At 35.1% G+C, this 15,219-nt stretch overlaps 1 protein-coding gene across 3 annotated transcripts in view; it reads right to left on the bottom strand.

The window, feature by feature from the left end:
• The window catches only part of Smc5 (structural maintenance of chromosomes 5), a 74,875-nt gene that overhangs the window by 56,906 nt on the left and 2,750 nt on the right, over positions 1-15,219 (bottom strand). For all 3 annotated transcript variants that reach the window (XR_009057576.1, XM_057777979.1, XM_057777980.1), the window contains exons 2-7: positions 13,456-13,597; positions 9,962-10,014; positions 8,639-8,801; positions 6,300-6,434; positions 4,454-4,594; positions 2,684-2,845 (exon numbers count right to left, since the gene is read on the bottom strand). Coding sequence is in view for 2 of the 3 variants with exons in the window: in XM_057777979.1 (XP_057633962.1) it covers positions 2,684-2,845; positions 4,454-4,594; positions 6,300-6,434; positions 8,639-8,801; positions 9,962-10,014; positions 13,456-13,597 (796 nt within the window). In the remaining variant the exon portion in view is untranslated. The remainder of the gene's footprint in view (positions 1-2,683; positions 2,846-4,453; positions 4,595-6,299; positions 6,435-8,638; positions 8,802-9,961; positions 10,015-13,455; positions 13,598-15,219) is intronic.

The following is a 15,219-nucleotide window of genomic DNA, read 5'->3' as shown; positions in this document are numbered from 1 at the left end:
AAAAAGAAATCTGGAGCCTGGCAGTGGCGGCACATGCCTTTAATCCCAGCACTCAGGAGGCAGAGGCAGGTGAATTTGAAGCCAGGCTGGTCTACAAGAGCCAGTTCCAGGACAGACTTGATAGTTACGGCAAAATCTTGTTTCAGGAAAAAAAAATCTGGAAAATGGAGAATGGTAACAGATCTAAGAGCTGCTAATAAGGAGAGTCAACCAATGGGCCCTTTACAATCTGGAATTTCTCTGTTTTCCTATTGCCTAAAGAATAGCCTCTTATAGTTATTGACTTAAAAGATTGTTTCTTCACTATACCTTTACAAGAAAAAGACAGAGAAAAATTTGCCTTCACAATGCCTATTTATAGTAATTCTCTCTCTCTCTCTCTTTTTTTTTTAATAGTAATTCTCAGCATGCTAAAAAATATCAAAGGAAGATTGTCCCACAGGAAATGTTAAATAGTCCCACCCTGTGCCAATATTTTATATGGCAGCTGTCAGGAACTATACCTAAGCAATTTCCTGAATCTATAGTTTACAATTACATGGAAGACATTTTACTATCTTATTCAAATGTAGATACTTTAGAAAGAATGTTTGAAGAAGTAAATAAAATTTTGCCTTGTTGGGTATGACAAAATGCTCCTGAAAAACTACAAAGAGAAGATTCTATTAATTATTTAGGCTATAAAATAGGCTTACAGAAAATTAGACCACAAAAGGCACAAATTAGGAGAGATTGATTGCTGACCCTTAAGGACTTCCAAAGATTTCTAGGAGACATTTTCCAGCTACGACCTACTATTGGGATAGGTCCTAAAGACTTGATTAATTTAAATAATGGTGACAAGGACTTAAACAATCCTAAGAAATTATCAGAGGAAGCCGAGAGAGAATTAACTTTGATTGAAGAGAAATTACAGGAGGTACATGTGGATCATGTAGATCCAGATCTTAATTGCATTCTAGGCATATTACCCTCCAAACATTCCCCTATAGGGATTTTAATGCAAAGGGAAGATATTATCTTAGAATGGATCTTTTTACCACATATACCGAGTGAAAAATTAAAAACCTATGTGGAAAAGGCCTCTGAGTTAATTCTAAAAGGAAAATTGAGACTTCATCAATTAGCAGGCATACACAGCAGAAATTATAACACCTTTTAATAATGATGAAATTGACAAATTATGGGAAGAAAGTGAACCCTGGCAAAGAGCTTATAGTAATTTTTGGGAGAGATTAACAACTATCACAAAAGCGAGAGAATTTGACTTATAGAGTGAACTAATTGGATCCTTCCTTGCATTCCTACACACCAATAACTGGAGCCCTTACATTCTATATTGATACAAATAAATAAGAAAAGGCAGGTTATAAATCAGAAAATTTAAGTAAAGTGGAACAAAACTGTTACAATTCTGTCCAAAAGTCAGAATTATATGCTATTCTCATGGTACTAAGGGATTTTAAGAACCTCTCAACATAGTTACCCATTTGCAATATGCAGAAAGAGATGTTTTGTATACTGAAACCATTGAATTTATACCAGATGATACAGAAATGACTTTATTATTTATTCAGGTACAAGATATAATCAGGAGTAGGTATTATCCTATATATGTATAACATGCATCTGATCCCATACAGGTCTGTCAGGTCCTCTAGCATAAGGTAATGCAGAAATCTATCAATTATTGATTATAAATATGCTGAAGGCCTAAGAATTTTATAAAAAACATCATGCCAATAGCAAAGGTTTTAAAAAAAGAGTTTTCTATTATGTGGCAACAAGTTAAGGAGATTATAAGGAAATGTCCTACTTGTTCTTTATACAACCAAACACTACTACCTGCAGGAAGTAACCCAAAGAGTACCCTTTGGATGTCAGTGTGGCAATTTCTCAGAAAATTAGAAAACAACCTTCCTCAAGACCCAGTAATACCACTTTTGGCTATATATCCAAAGGATGTTCAATCATGCCACAAACTATATTCATAGCAGCATTGTTTGTCATAGCCAGAAACTGGAAACAACCTAAATGCCCTTCGACTGAAGAATGGATAAAGATAATCTGGTACATTTACACAGTGGAGTACTACACAGCAGAAAAAAATGACATCTTGAAATTTGCAGGAAAATGGATGGAGCTAGAAAACATCATTTTGAGTGAGGTAACCTAGAATCAGAAAGACAATTACCACATGTACTCACTCATAACTGGCTTTTAAACATAAAGCAAAGAAAACCAGCCCACAAATCACAATCCCAAAGAACCTAGACAACAATGAGGACCCTAAGAGAGACGTACATAGGAATCTAATCTACATAGGAAGTAGAAAAAGACAAGATTTCCTGAGTAAACTGAGAGCATGGGGACTTTGGGAGAAGGTTGAAGGGGAGGGAAGAGGTTAGGAGGGGATCTTGCCTCAGTGTCCCAAGTGCTAAGACATGGACCCGAGCCAATATGCCCAGCAACTATCAACTTGAAGTTTCTTTAAGGCAACATTTCTTTAAGGCAACATTTCTCTCTAATCATGACAAGCTCTTGCAAGTACTAAATTAATTCCTAAAGAACTTGAGCAATAAAAGCTTCAAGTGAACCCTAGAAAATACTTTCAAAGACATGAAAAGTATTTTTTCTATTGTAAATAGAATTCAGACAATGCAAACGTGAACAACAAAAGTACCTTTTCTTTGATCCGAGTTTCCAAAGTACGACGCTGCCTTTCAGTTTCCTCGATCCGACGTGTCATAGGAAGCTGCCCCTCTTTAAGTTTCCTGACCTCTTCCTTCACTCGGTCACGAACTAGTTTCACACCTTCATATTCCTGACGTACATTCTCATATTCCTTACAAATAATTCAAGAAACATAAATATATTAAGTAATTCAAATTAATACATAATAAAGCCAAAGAATATGCAGAATTTTAAAAAATTTATTAATAAAGACAAGATTAAGGAATAAACAAAACAATCTCAATTTTGAAGATAAAAAATTGGTCAAAAAAAAAAAACCTCAAAAAGAAATTATGTAGTCACTATTTGGCAAAACAATGTCTGGGCCAGAGAGATGGCTTAGCAGGTAAAGGTGCCTGCTATTGAGCCGGCTGACTTGACATGAGTTAAATTCCTGGGACTCATATGGTGAAAGGAGTGAACAACCTCCCACAATAAAAGATGTCACTCCACAGGAATCAGCCAAATATTTGTTGAATAACAAGAAAAGAGAATGCTAAAATACATATTATAGTAAGAGTGAATGAGGGTTGGGAAGGCTCGAGGCTGGCTCAGCAGTTGAGTGTTTTCTGCTCAGAGTGCAACAGTACACACATGGGGCAATTCAAACCCACTATTCTAGCTCTAAAGGATCAAATGTCTTCTGGCTTCTTTTCCCCCAATTAAAAGTATCTTTTTAAAAAGTGAATGAAATAAAGCAAAGGGGGAAAAAAACTACAAATTTTAAATTAAGAAGATTAAAATCAATCTCTTAAAAAAGAAGGAATCACAGAAACACTCTGTGAGTTTGAGGCCAGCCTGGTCTACAGAGTGAGTTCCAAGACAAGCTCAAAAGCTAAAAACCAAATCAAGCCATAAACCAAAACAAAAAAGATAACATACACACAAAAAAGAAGGAATCAAAAGACTTCAAAAGTTAAAGTGAAAAATAATAATAAACAGAAGAGGGCACCAGACCTCATTACAGATGGTTGTGAGCCACCATGTGGTTGCTGGGAATTGAACTCAGGACCTTTGGAAGAGCAGGCAATGCTTTTAACCTCTGAGCCATCTCTCCAGCTCCGGGCATTCATTTTATATTCAAGTTAGCTACTACTTTTAAAGTTACAATACATATTAAAATTAAGTATTTTTCTGATTCTTTATTTGATATATGCCGATTACCACATAAATGAATGCCCTCTTCTGGCCTGCAGGCATACATACAGACAGAATATTGTATACATAATAAATAAATAAATATTTAAAAAAAATAAATGCCCACTTAAAAAGATGTACTTTGTAAGTACTCAGTCACTGCATTTATTAGTTTTGTTTTGTTTTTGTCAGTTTCATACAAGCTAGTGACATCTGAGAAGAAACCTCAATTGAAAAACTGCCTCCATCAGATGGCCTACAGTTTTTTAATTTATGATTGCCGTGGTAGAACCCAGTCCACTGTGGGACATTAGCTCTGGGGATAAGAAAGCAGGTTAAAAAAAGGCATAGGGAACAAGCCAGTAAGCAGCATTCTTCCATGGCCTCTGATTCAGTTCCTATCTTTAAGTTCTTGCTTAGAGTTCTTACCCTGATATCCCTTCAAAAGACTATGAGCATAAGCTGAAATAAACCCTTTATTCTCCAAGTTACTTTTGGTCATTGTGTTTATCACAGCAATAGAAGGCAACAACCAAAGACAACTGAAGAGTCACCTACTTTACCTCAGATAATTAACACTTACCACCCATGGTCTTTTTGCCTCAAGCATCTCAATTAAATCTAAATGTCGCTTTCGCTCATAGAATCTTTCCACATCTTGTTTGTATCTTTCATTTCTCTGAACCATTTTCTCTAGGTATTCACTTTTCTCTTTGCAAGAGGTCTAAAATAAGTATTTGTTGACAATTAGATTAAATGAAAATAAAATTTAACAAGGAAACACAATATAATCAAAATTTTACAAAAAGAATTCTTTAAGGGTTCTTTAGAATGATGTAAAAGTGAGATAGAAAGAATCCTTGCCTAGAAGGCATGCAGTTTTGGATCTGAACCCCAGTACTGCTTAAAACCAACCTAGTGACAGACACCTGCAACCTCAGTGCTAAGGAGGTAGAGGCAAGAGCATCAGATGCTCAAGGTCTACATTCTCAGCTACACAGAGAGTTAAAGGCCAGCCTGGGCTACAAAAGATCCTATCTAAATACAACAGAAAAATAAAAACCAGGTGAAAGTAACACTCATGCAGAAAGGTTCTGGTTCAAGGAGTTAAATACATTAGTCATGGAACTGTGAAGAAGCCCTTCAACACCTCTAAGCCCAGGGCTTTGCCTAAAAAAATAAAAGAAGCAATTCACTGAATAGAGGTTAAGTATCCTTTATTTGAAATGCACAATGCTAAAAGTGCTTCTACTTTTGAAATGCATCAAATGATGGAATATGTGCCTGGATGTTACCACCAGTTAAGCATCTGTAATCCGAAGTTCTTAAATGCTCCTAAACTGAAGCTTTGTAGACACCCATAAGACATTCATGATTTGGAATTTGAAACATTTTAGATTTTTGTCCAATCTGCCCAAATGAAAGCTTAATAAAAGCTTTAAAAAATGGCATATGAATGCAAAGTAATATCAGGATTAGTATTCATGAATGCTTAGGACTTAAAGCTAAAGGACAGAAAGGTAAGGACTTAAAGCTTAGGACAGAAAGCTAAAATCAAATTTTTCTACTGCATACTAACAAACACAAAGATGCACTGAAGAGCCTAGAGGAAAAAAAATCATGCTTGTTTTCTTCATGAGAGGGAGGCAATTTAAAAATGTATTTCTGGTGGAAGTATTATATTGATGCAAAATAAGACAAAAGAACTGAAGGAGTACCAGACTCAGAATTGACTAACCACAAAATTCTTGGACCAATTCCTTTTGAAGTAAGACAATAAAATTAACATTTTACTACAATAAAACATTTATCAAGTTTAGAGAGTTATACTTAAAGATAATATATATTTGGTTTTTTAATTATAAAAACATACAGCCTTAAAATCTAAGAATCTACAACTATAGTAACTATTTTTAAAAACGATAGGTAATAACACTTCTGTATATCTACTTATTAAAGGTAAAAATTAAAAATACTTAGCTAATTCTATAACTTTGCTTATAAAGTCTATCTTCATTCGATTTAAGAAGAAATTACCCCAAATGACATCAACAGAAGTGTTTTTAAACACAGCCTTCTCTTCCATAATACTTAAAACCTTATATAGTGCCTGGCACGTGGCAGGTAGTTAATGGGTAACAAACGGAAGAAAAACGTATCTTCCTATGAGAAAGTTCCTTAAAAACTCAACTGGCAACATGTATTTACTGAAATAGTCAAATATTTCATACTATTCATAGTCAAAACTTCATAAAATCAAAATCATTCTCGGTTTCTGTCATTTGATGTTAGAAATATAAGCTTGGGTGAAAAAAAATCAACCACAATTATGAATCTACTCAGCATACCAAAATACCACCTATTCTCATACATTTTGAGAAAGAGAATCAGTAAACGGCAAGGGAAATGAGCTATCTATTACTAAATACCTCTAGTTGCTTCTCCTTCTCTCTGAAGTTTTTGAGCTCACAGTGGTATCTGTGCATCTCCGGAGGACCAATTGACTTCTCAGTAGCTTCAAGCAGCTCAATTTTGCTGAGTTTAGCAAATTCCCCAACTTTGTCCTACAGCACCAAAATTAACTATCAGCAACTATCATCCATAAACACATTTACATTTACAATGTATTAAATTTACCAAGGTAGGTTTCATTTGTTTAAAAATCTTGAGATATGAATTTTCTTATAATCTTTCATATACTGTTTTTCAAAACTGATAGTATGTTTTTATAATCTTTAAAAACTGTCTATGTCACTATTCCTAGGTAGAATTATTTACACAAATAAGCAAGTATTTGTGTTGGAGATAAAAGGAAACAGCCTTCCAGACTGAAATGATCACTAACACCTATAGGAATGGGGAACGATTTAAAATATTTCTTTCTGGAGAGCTTTTAAATTTTAAATTTGTATTTAATTTGGACTTATTGAACCAAATCATCATTACATTTGTGAAAATAAGCTATAACTTAGTTACTACGCAACATTAAAATAAAAGATATCTGACTAACTTTAAATTATCAGGACTTTTAAAAAATTCTTTTAAAAGTTTCTCTTATATCACGTGTATTTGTGTTTTGTACATCTGAGTGCAATGTCCAAGGAGTCAAGGCGGAGGCATCAGATCCACTAGAACTAGAGTTACAGGCAGTTGTAAACTGCCATATGTGGGTGCTAGAAACCAAATTTGGGTTTTTTGAAAGACTAGCATATGCTCTTAACAAATGAGCTAACTCTTTAGTTCAAGATATTTTATTATTAGTGAACAACTGAAAAATATTACTAGGCTTTAGAAAGTACTCCTACATATCAAAGAAACCTATTAAAAGCTGTTCACTAAGCTGGGTATGGTGGTTCATGCCTTTAATCCCAAGACTCAGGCAGCAGAGGCAAACGAGTTCCAGGACAGTCAGGGATACAGGGAAATCCTGTCTTGTAAAAAAAGTTATTAAGTGTGGCTTTTCAGGATCACCACACATAAGAATGAACAAGCCAAGTAATACATACTTTTTAAATAATTTATTTTTACTTTTTGAGCATTAGTGTTTTGCCTACATGTATGTCTGTGTGAGGGTATCGAATCTTGGAGTTACAGATAGTTGTTAGCTGCCATGTGAGTGCTAAGAACTGAACCCAGGTCCTCTGGAAGAGTAGTCAGTGACCTTAACCTCTGAGTCATCTCTCCAGACCCAAACCAGTCACCATTCTAACTGGAAGTGACTCACAAATCCCAACTCCTAATTGAGGAGCTATGAACAGTTAAGTTGCTAGCTTCTGGGAGAGAATCAGTTTTCTTTGGGTGTAGCTCCTGGTATATTAACCAGTGCATGGCCCAAATCAAGGAGAATGTGGACAGCACAAATTGGAGTCCACGGGTTATTACAAAAATTTTAAAATGACGCAAAGTTGGTAGTAGTTGGGGAGGTGGAGGTGGGTGGATACTGAAGAAGAAATAGAGGGTAACTTTATGATCAAAACACATTGTATGACGTCTCAAAGAATTAACATCAATGTTTTTAAGAAGCTGTTCCTTGAAAAATGTCAAAGTTTGCAAATGACATTGTGCATCTACTCTGTTCTAAAGTACCTTTCCTATAGGAGAAAATGGAGAGATGGCTCAATGAGTAGAGTGATTTCAAGTGCGAGGATAGGAGTTTTGATCTCTAGTACCCAGCATGGCAACCTGCCTGTAAACCCATTGTTATGGCAGACACATGGAATCTTCTAGTCAAACTGGTGAGCTCCTAGTTCTGACCACATCTTAGTAAATAAGTGGAGAGTGAGTGAGGAAAACATATAATGTCAACCTGTCTCTAAAAATATGTGCACACATGTGTACTCAAATACTAATGCACAGCACATAGATACACATGAAAAAAATTGATAGTTAAAAAAGCATTTTATAACTTTAATATATTAATACAATATATGGATGATTGAGGTTCACTTGATCTGGAGTACTACATTTACAGATATATGTCACCATAGACATAAAAATAGTAAGTACTAAGAGTGCTGTGCTCAACGTAAAGAGTAATATTTGCATATTAAGTGTAATTAATTTTATTTAATTTAAATAATATTACTAACTGATATTAATAACATGAAGTGATAGAAGCTTCCTTTTACAAAGAACTATAAATGTTAAGAGTACTGTGTTTGATATAAATACTATTGCAATATCTTTTGAATAGTATTTATGTTTTCTGTGGCATAAAGCCAAAATATTCACCCAAAATTTCCCCACGTCCACTTGTATTTTCTCAGACCTGAGGCAGGAACTGGCACAGATTGCCCACTTGGATGTTTAAGGCTGCAACTTGTTCTTCCACGATTTTCTGGGACACAGGTTTTTTGTTGATAAACCAAAATGACTGATTTTTTATCACATCAATCTCACGGGTGATTATAAGATTTCCCGAAGTCCTGAACCTAATTAAAGAATAATTGAAGAACTTTTATACTCAAAACGCACACTGATTTAAGAATAATATTTTCTATCACTTTTCTTATTCCCAATGTCTAAGAAATAAATAGTACTATAATTTTTATTTTTCCTGGAATTTTTGGATCCCTCCCAAGCTAGAAACCTTGGCTTTTTGTTTGTAATTATCCCACAAATCAGTTATTATTCAGTTAATATTAAAAATCACCTAGACTGTTGAAATTAAAACAAGTGCCAATACTAACCCCAAACACACCGTTCATTTATCCTTTAATTATTACATTATTCTTTAATCATATATATTGACTACAATTCAAATTGGGTTAGTACATTAAAGGCTAATATAACAATCAGCTGAAACTTCCTCTACTTGGAAAATTCATGAATGAAAACTGGTTTCCACATATTAAGAATTTCCTTATCAAAAATCTGTGTTCAAAGGGTGAATCATGGATTATCTACCATGCTCTCAGTATATGCCTATGAGACTGTAATAATCGGAAAGAAGGGTATTTACTCATGTCTTGCTTTCGCAAGTACTTGCTTCATACTGCCCATCTGTTCACCCATCTTCCTGACAAGGGGAACACAGCCAAGGCTGTAAGCATATCAGGCAAACTTGACCACTACACTATACTCCAGCCCAAGTATTTCAAAACTGGCAAAAAGTCTTAAATTTATGAAAAACTACATGTTTTTCTTTCCCTCTTTCTGAAGTGTGTGTTTGTTGGTTTGAGACAGGGCCACAAATAGTCCAGGCTGCACTTGAATTTGTTATCTGATGGAGAATGACCTTGAACTCCTGATTCTCCTGAATAGCAGACAACTCCTTACTCTCCAGCCTCTACTTCCTATGTGCTAAAATTATGAAGTATACCATCAGCCCTGTCTACAACTTCTGGGCATTTTTTTTATGTCATATACTTTTGATTCATTACCCCTACTAAACTATAATTTTTGAAGAACTTTCCAAAATAGTATTTTTAAAAGACACATTAAAAAGTATTCCGTTGCTTTATGTATCCTTTAAATATCATTTTCTATATTTGCCACAATATTACTTTTTTTTCCAACATCATCAAAAAAGTATTAATACAAGCTGAAAAACTATACACAAAAGGGGTGTTTTAGAAGCTTTCACACTTACAGTTCAATTTCAACCACGCCTTTGGAACATCCTCTCTTCACGAAAAACCCAACCTACAGTGTAAAAAGAGTAAGTGAGCTGCAGCAACAGTATTTCCAGGCTAACAATCAGAGATATAGAAAAGTCATTACTGTTTGCCCAATCAAGATTTTTCCCCCCCAGTAATTGCAAGAACGTCCATCCTCACTACTTTCTGAAAGGTACAGGCCAGGTCCCACCACTCCTCCGCTACAGCAATCAGAGTAGTTAAATTATGGACCACTTCAGTGGTAGGCAGTTAAGGCTCTTACAATGGTAGTAAATGGAGGGATGCAAATCTGGGTAATCCGGTTCCAGAGCCTATGGGCTATGCTATGTACTCTCGGAAGAGAAAAAAGTCCCAGAGAGAACAAGCTCTGTACTACAACCACAAAGCATTATACCAAATCTACTACTGTTGCAGACCCCCACAGAGGCACACAGATTAAACATTAACAACCACTTTAACAGTGCCTATCCTGTTTTAAAGTCAGACCTGCTATCAAATACCTTTTAAAAATGTTTAATAAAATTATAATTTACATAGTAAAATAGACATCTGAATTAGCGCTCTCTCTCTCTCTCTCTCTCTCTCTCTCTCTCTCTCTCTCTCTCTCTCGTTTTTTGAGACACGGTTTCTCTATGTAGTTTTAGGAGTCTGTCCTGAAACTTGCTCTGTAGACCAGGCTAGCCTCGAACTCACAGAGATCCACCTTTGTCTCCCAAATGCTGGGATTAAAGGCATGCGCCATTACTATCCAGCACTGAACTATTTTTTACGACATGAATTTATACACAACACAGATTGACGGACTAAAACATCACATTAGATCTTAAGTTTGAGTTCCATAAGTACTAAATACTAAAATGATAGAAATGCTATGGTTCCACCCCTCAGTACTTGGGAGAAAAAGCCAGGAATATCAGAAGTTAAAGGTCATCCTCAACCACACACTAGTACTAGCCAGCCATTGCTATATGAGAACCTGTCTCAAAATACAAAACAAGTGGGGGAGGAGGAATGAACATCATCAAATATATTATATGTTATTATTAAAGAAGAAATAAAAACATTTCAAAACAAACAAGGAAAAGTAGCAATAACACAAAATAAGGTGGGTACAAATTTATATTTTAAAGTACTATAAAATATACATGGAGAGGAAGTCTAAGAAAACCACCAACAATAGAAAAAAATTTAATCAGAATGTAATGACCAGAAAAACATTATATGATATATAAAGAATAAGGGCTGGAGAGTTAAGAGCACTTACTGCTTTCCCAGAGGACCTGAGTTCTGTTTCCAGTATCCATCGTGGGTGGTTCACAACTATGTGTAAACCTGACACCCTCCTGTGGCCTCCATAGGTGCACGAACACACACACACACACACACACACACACACTCACTTTAAAAACATAAAACAAAATAAAAAGAAGGCTTTGGAATAATTTTTAATCATGCTAACGATTTGTGATAATAACTGCAAATAAACTACCATTTATTATAAGCTGTGGAGATAAACAACTGGAAAGTTTCCAAATTCGATTGGCAACCTTGAAGTATATTTATACCCATTTTATAGATGATGAAATTAAGGATAAGAAAGATGCGGTAGGGGCCTCTGTTCTTATAACCTGAGAATACTAATTTCTACTATAGGTTCAAATCACAGCTCTGTCATACACAAGTTATTCAGCCTTAGCTGCAGAAGTGACTTCACATTATTTACTCACAGACAGTGACATCTCTGAAAGAGCTAATTGTGCACTGGCTTATAACAATTAAAATATTTGGTACTAATGAGGGGGAAAAAATAGAAAACAGTTCTTATTTATTATAAAGTATCCATTCAGATGACTTAGATTGTACTTGTAGTATATGTTTATACAAACATTTACATAGAAATATATTAATTCTTCTTGTTGAGAACTTGGATCTCACTTAAATATTAAATATATAGATACAGAAGGCCAACAGTCTGTATTTAGGAACCACTGCACTCCAGGGCCTCCCTTAAATACCCTACCACTTCCAAGAAGAGATATGGTTTCTTTCAAATAAAATCAGGAAGGCTGGTAAAAGCTGCTACAGCACAACCCAATCTAATTGTACAGACTGAGAATCAACCAAGTGCAGAGGGAATGAATTCATGACTTAACAAAGTATATATCAATAGTCATAAAATATCTGAGTTGGCCCTTGCAAATTAACTACTTCAACCCCCTCATCTTTGAAATGCAAGTTTAATGTCCAGACCATTGTCCAAGGTCACCAGGCTAATTTATTAACAGAGCAAAGTATTTTCTTCTAGCTTACAAATGCCTCTGGTACAGTTTTTTTTTAAATGTATTTAAATAGGTTTATTTATAATTTTAGAGGGTATTTGGTTCAATTTTGTAGCCCTCCATTACATTTTAAAGTATAGCTAAAACTTGGTAATATCATTTGACCAATGTTGCAGGTTTTTTGGTTTTTTTGAAACAGGGTTTCTCTGTAGCTTTGAAGCCTGTCCTGGAACTAGCTCTTGTAGACCAGGCGGGCTTTGAACTCAACAGAGATCCATCTGCCTCTGCTTCCTGAGTATTGGGATTAAAGGTGTGCACCACCATCGCCCAGCTGTCAGTATTTCAGTTTAAGCTTTAACAAAATACTGTTTTTGTTTTGTTTTTGAAACTATAGTTGAAGAGAGTGTGCATGACATGTCCCATGTATATGTCTGTTCTCTTCTCTCAATTTGTGGTTACAGGGATGGAACGCAGGTTGTGAGTTCAGTACCCACTTAACTATCTCACTTGCCCACAAACTTTTCTTTTAAAATGTAATTTTATAATTTTTGTTAATTTATTCTTAAGTAACTTACATTTACATTGCTATTACTGACAACATCTGGGCCTGGAGAGATGACTCAGTAGTTAAGAACACTTAGTACTACTGCAGATGCTCAGAATTTGGTTCCCAGTACACACAATGGAATTGCTCAAAACTTCCTATAATTCCAGCTCCATGGGATAAGACAACCCTCTTCCAGCCTACACAGACATGCATGTGCACGTGCGTGTACACACACACATACACACGCAAAAAAAAAAAAAAAAAAAACCAAACTTTTTTAACTCCAATTTTTTGTTCACTGCTAATGTCCAGAAACTCAACTAAGTTTTAGCTACCTGGTATTTGACAATCCCCCCTGAGAAATTTCCCTATTTAAGGCATCAGGTTTATCTGGAAATTCTCTTTTGTGAAAGATCTAGCTTTCTTTTTCTAAGTGCTACTATCATTTCTTTGTCTAATATACTATTCTACATAGAACTTCTAGGGCAGAATTAATAGTAACCTCTTGAGACAATGTAGCTCTAGAAGTTCTAGGTAGAAAGCAAGCTTATTTGGTACACTTAAAAAAAAATGTAGAAATTGACTTGTTTCTAAAAACAAATGGTTCTGAATTTTCTTAAAAAGTAATTGCATTACTCACCTTATCTGCACGTCCCATGAACGCGGGTTTGCCTGCTAGTCCAAGGCAAATGGCACACACTATACTTGACTTCCCCGTTCCGTTAGCTCCAATAATCATATTGAGATGGGGCCCAGGAGACACTTCACAGATATCGTATGTTCTGAATTGTAAAGAGGTAAAATCAATAAACAGAACTGAGAGTAAAGATTTTTCTTTGTAAGCACATTGATGTTCTGTTGCTGTGCATTATCACTGTCCGCAACCCTTTTAAAATTCATTTAAAAGCTAGCTAACCTTATGAATGTAATATTATTCATATATTTGTGGGGGAATGAGGTCCAAAGGATTCAACCCAGGGCCTTTTACATGCTACGTAAGTGCTTTATCATCCAGCTATATCCTTAACCCTCTAAGTTTTAAATAATCAACTTATAAAGGGAAAATTCTAGCAATGGAAAAAATAAGAATGCATACATAAAATAAGAACACGGGCTGAGCACGGTGGCACAAGTCTTTAATTCCAGCATTCAGGAAGCAGGGGCAGGCAGATATTTGTGAGGCCAATCAGGGTTACAGAGTAAGATCCTGTTGCTAAACAAAATATCCAAGTTTTATCCTCTTTTGGAAACTATTATCAAAGCTACCTCACAAGTAAAATAATTTCGAAACAAATTTAGATAAGAAGTCACGGCTTTTTTCCTAATGTCTTACAATTACATTTTAAAAAATTAAAACAGTAACTTCTATATTTTATATTGTATTTTATCTATATTTATATATTAATATTTAAAGCAATCTAACAGTTATTCTTATTCAAATGATAGGATATGATAGATTATCATACCAATAGCTTCACTTTATCATAAAAAAAAAAGCCCCTTCATTTCCTTTAATATGCGCAGGAAGACTCCAAGAATCCACGACAGGCTATGTTCCAAGAATCCTTGTTCCTCTCTAGAACGCAAGGAGGCATAGCCAGAGATTTGCAATCCTCTCACACACATTATGTTGTCCAGTACTCTCTGACTCCCTCAACAGTTAGTACATAGTTAAATGAATTAAACATATTTAATTTATATTCAGTACCTAGAAGATTTATATACCTGCTTCTAAATTGCTGCCTCTGTGACCTCCCAATTAAATGATTTTCTCTTACACTTTTTTAAAGATTAATTTTATTATTTATTTTGAATCTGTGTTTAATCTTCATTATTTGTCAGGGACACTTTGGCAAGATATAAAGCATACTGTGACTTAGACATTCCCCTAGCTTGCCTTTCAAAATCCTTAATTAGAATCCATAAGTAATACACCTTTTCTAATTCTTTAATGCTTAGGCTCAGGGACACCTAACTAATTCCCCAAGATAAAAGACAGAATGCTACTAACACACTAAATGTGTAAATAAACAACATACACCAACTTTAATACTTAAAACTTTAAAAAAAAAAGCCAGGTAGTAGCAAAAATAAATACATGACAAAAAAACTACACGGATATACATAAAACCTAGTATCACCGTTTAAAAAGAAAGAAAAGCTACAGAAAAGGAGCTGGACTGAAGAGCTGGTTCCAATGTTACGAGAACTCATTCTCTTCCAGAGGCCCCAAGTTTGGTTCCTAGCACCAATATGAGACAGCTCACAACCACCTTGTAACTTGAGCTCCAAGGAGTATAATACCCTCTTTTGGCCTCTAAAGGAACCTGCACACTGTGACATATACAAAGATACACACGTGCACACACACACACACAAATCTTAAAAGAGGAAAAGAATCTTT

Source organism: Chionomys nivalis, chromosome 8 (genome assembly GCF_950005125.1).
Source record: "Chionomys nivalis chromosome 8, mChiNiv1.1, whole genome shotgun sequence".
Classification (NCBI taxonomy): Eukaryota; Metazoa; Chordata; class Mammalia; order Rodentia; family Cricetidae; genus Chionomys; species Chionomys nivalis.
The sequence above is the reverse complement of the archived record's forward strand: the minus strand, read 5'-3'. Positions and strand labels throughout refer to the sequence as shown.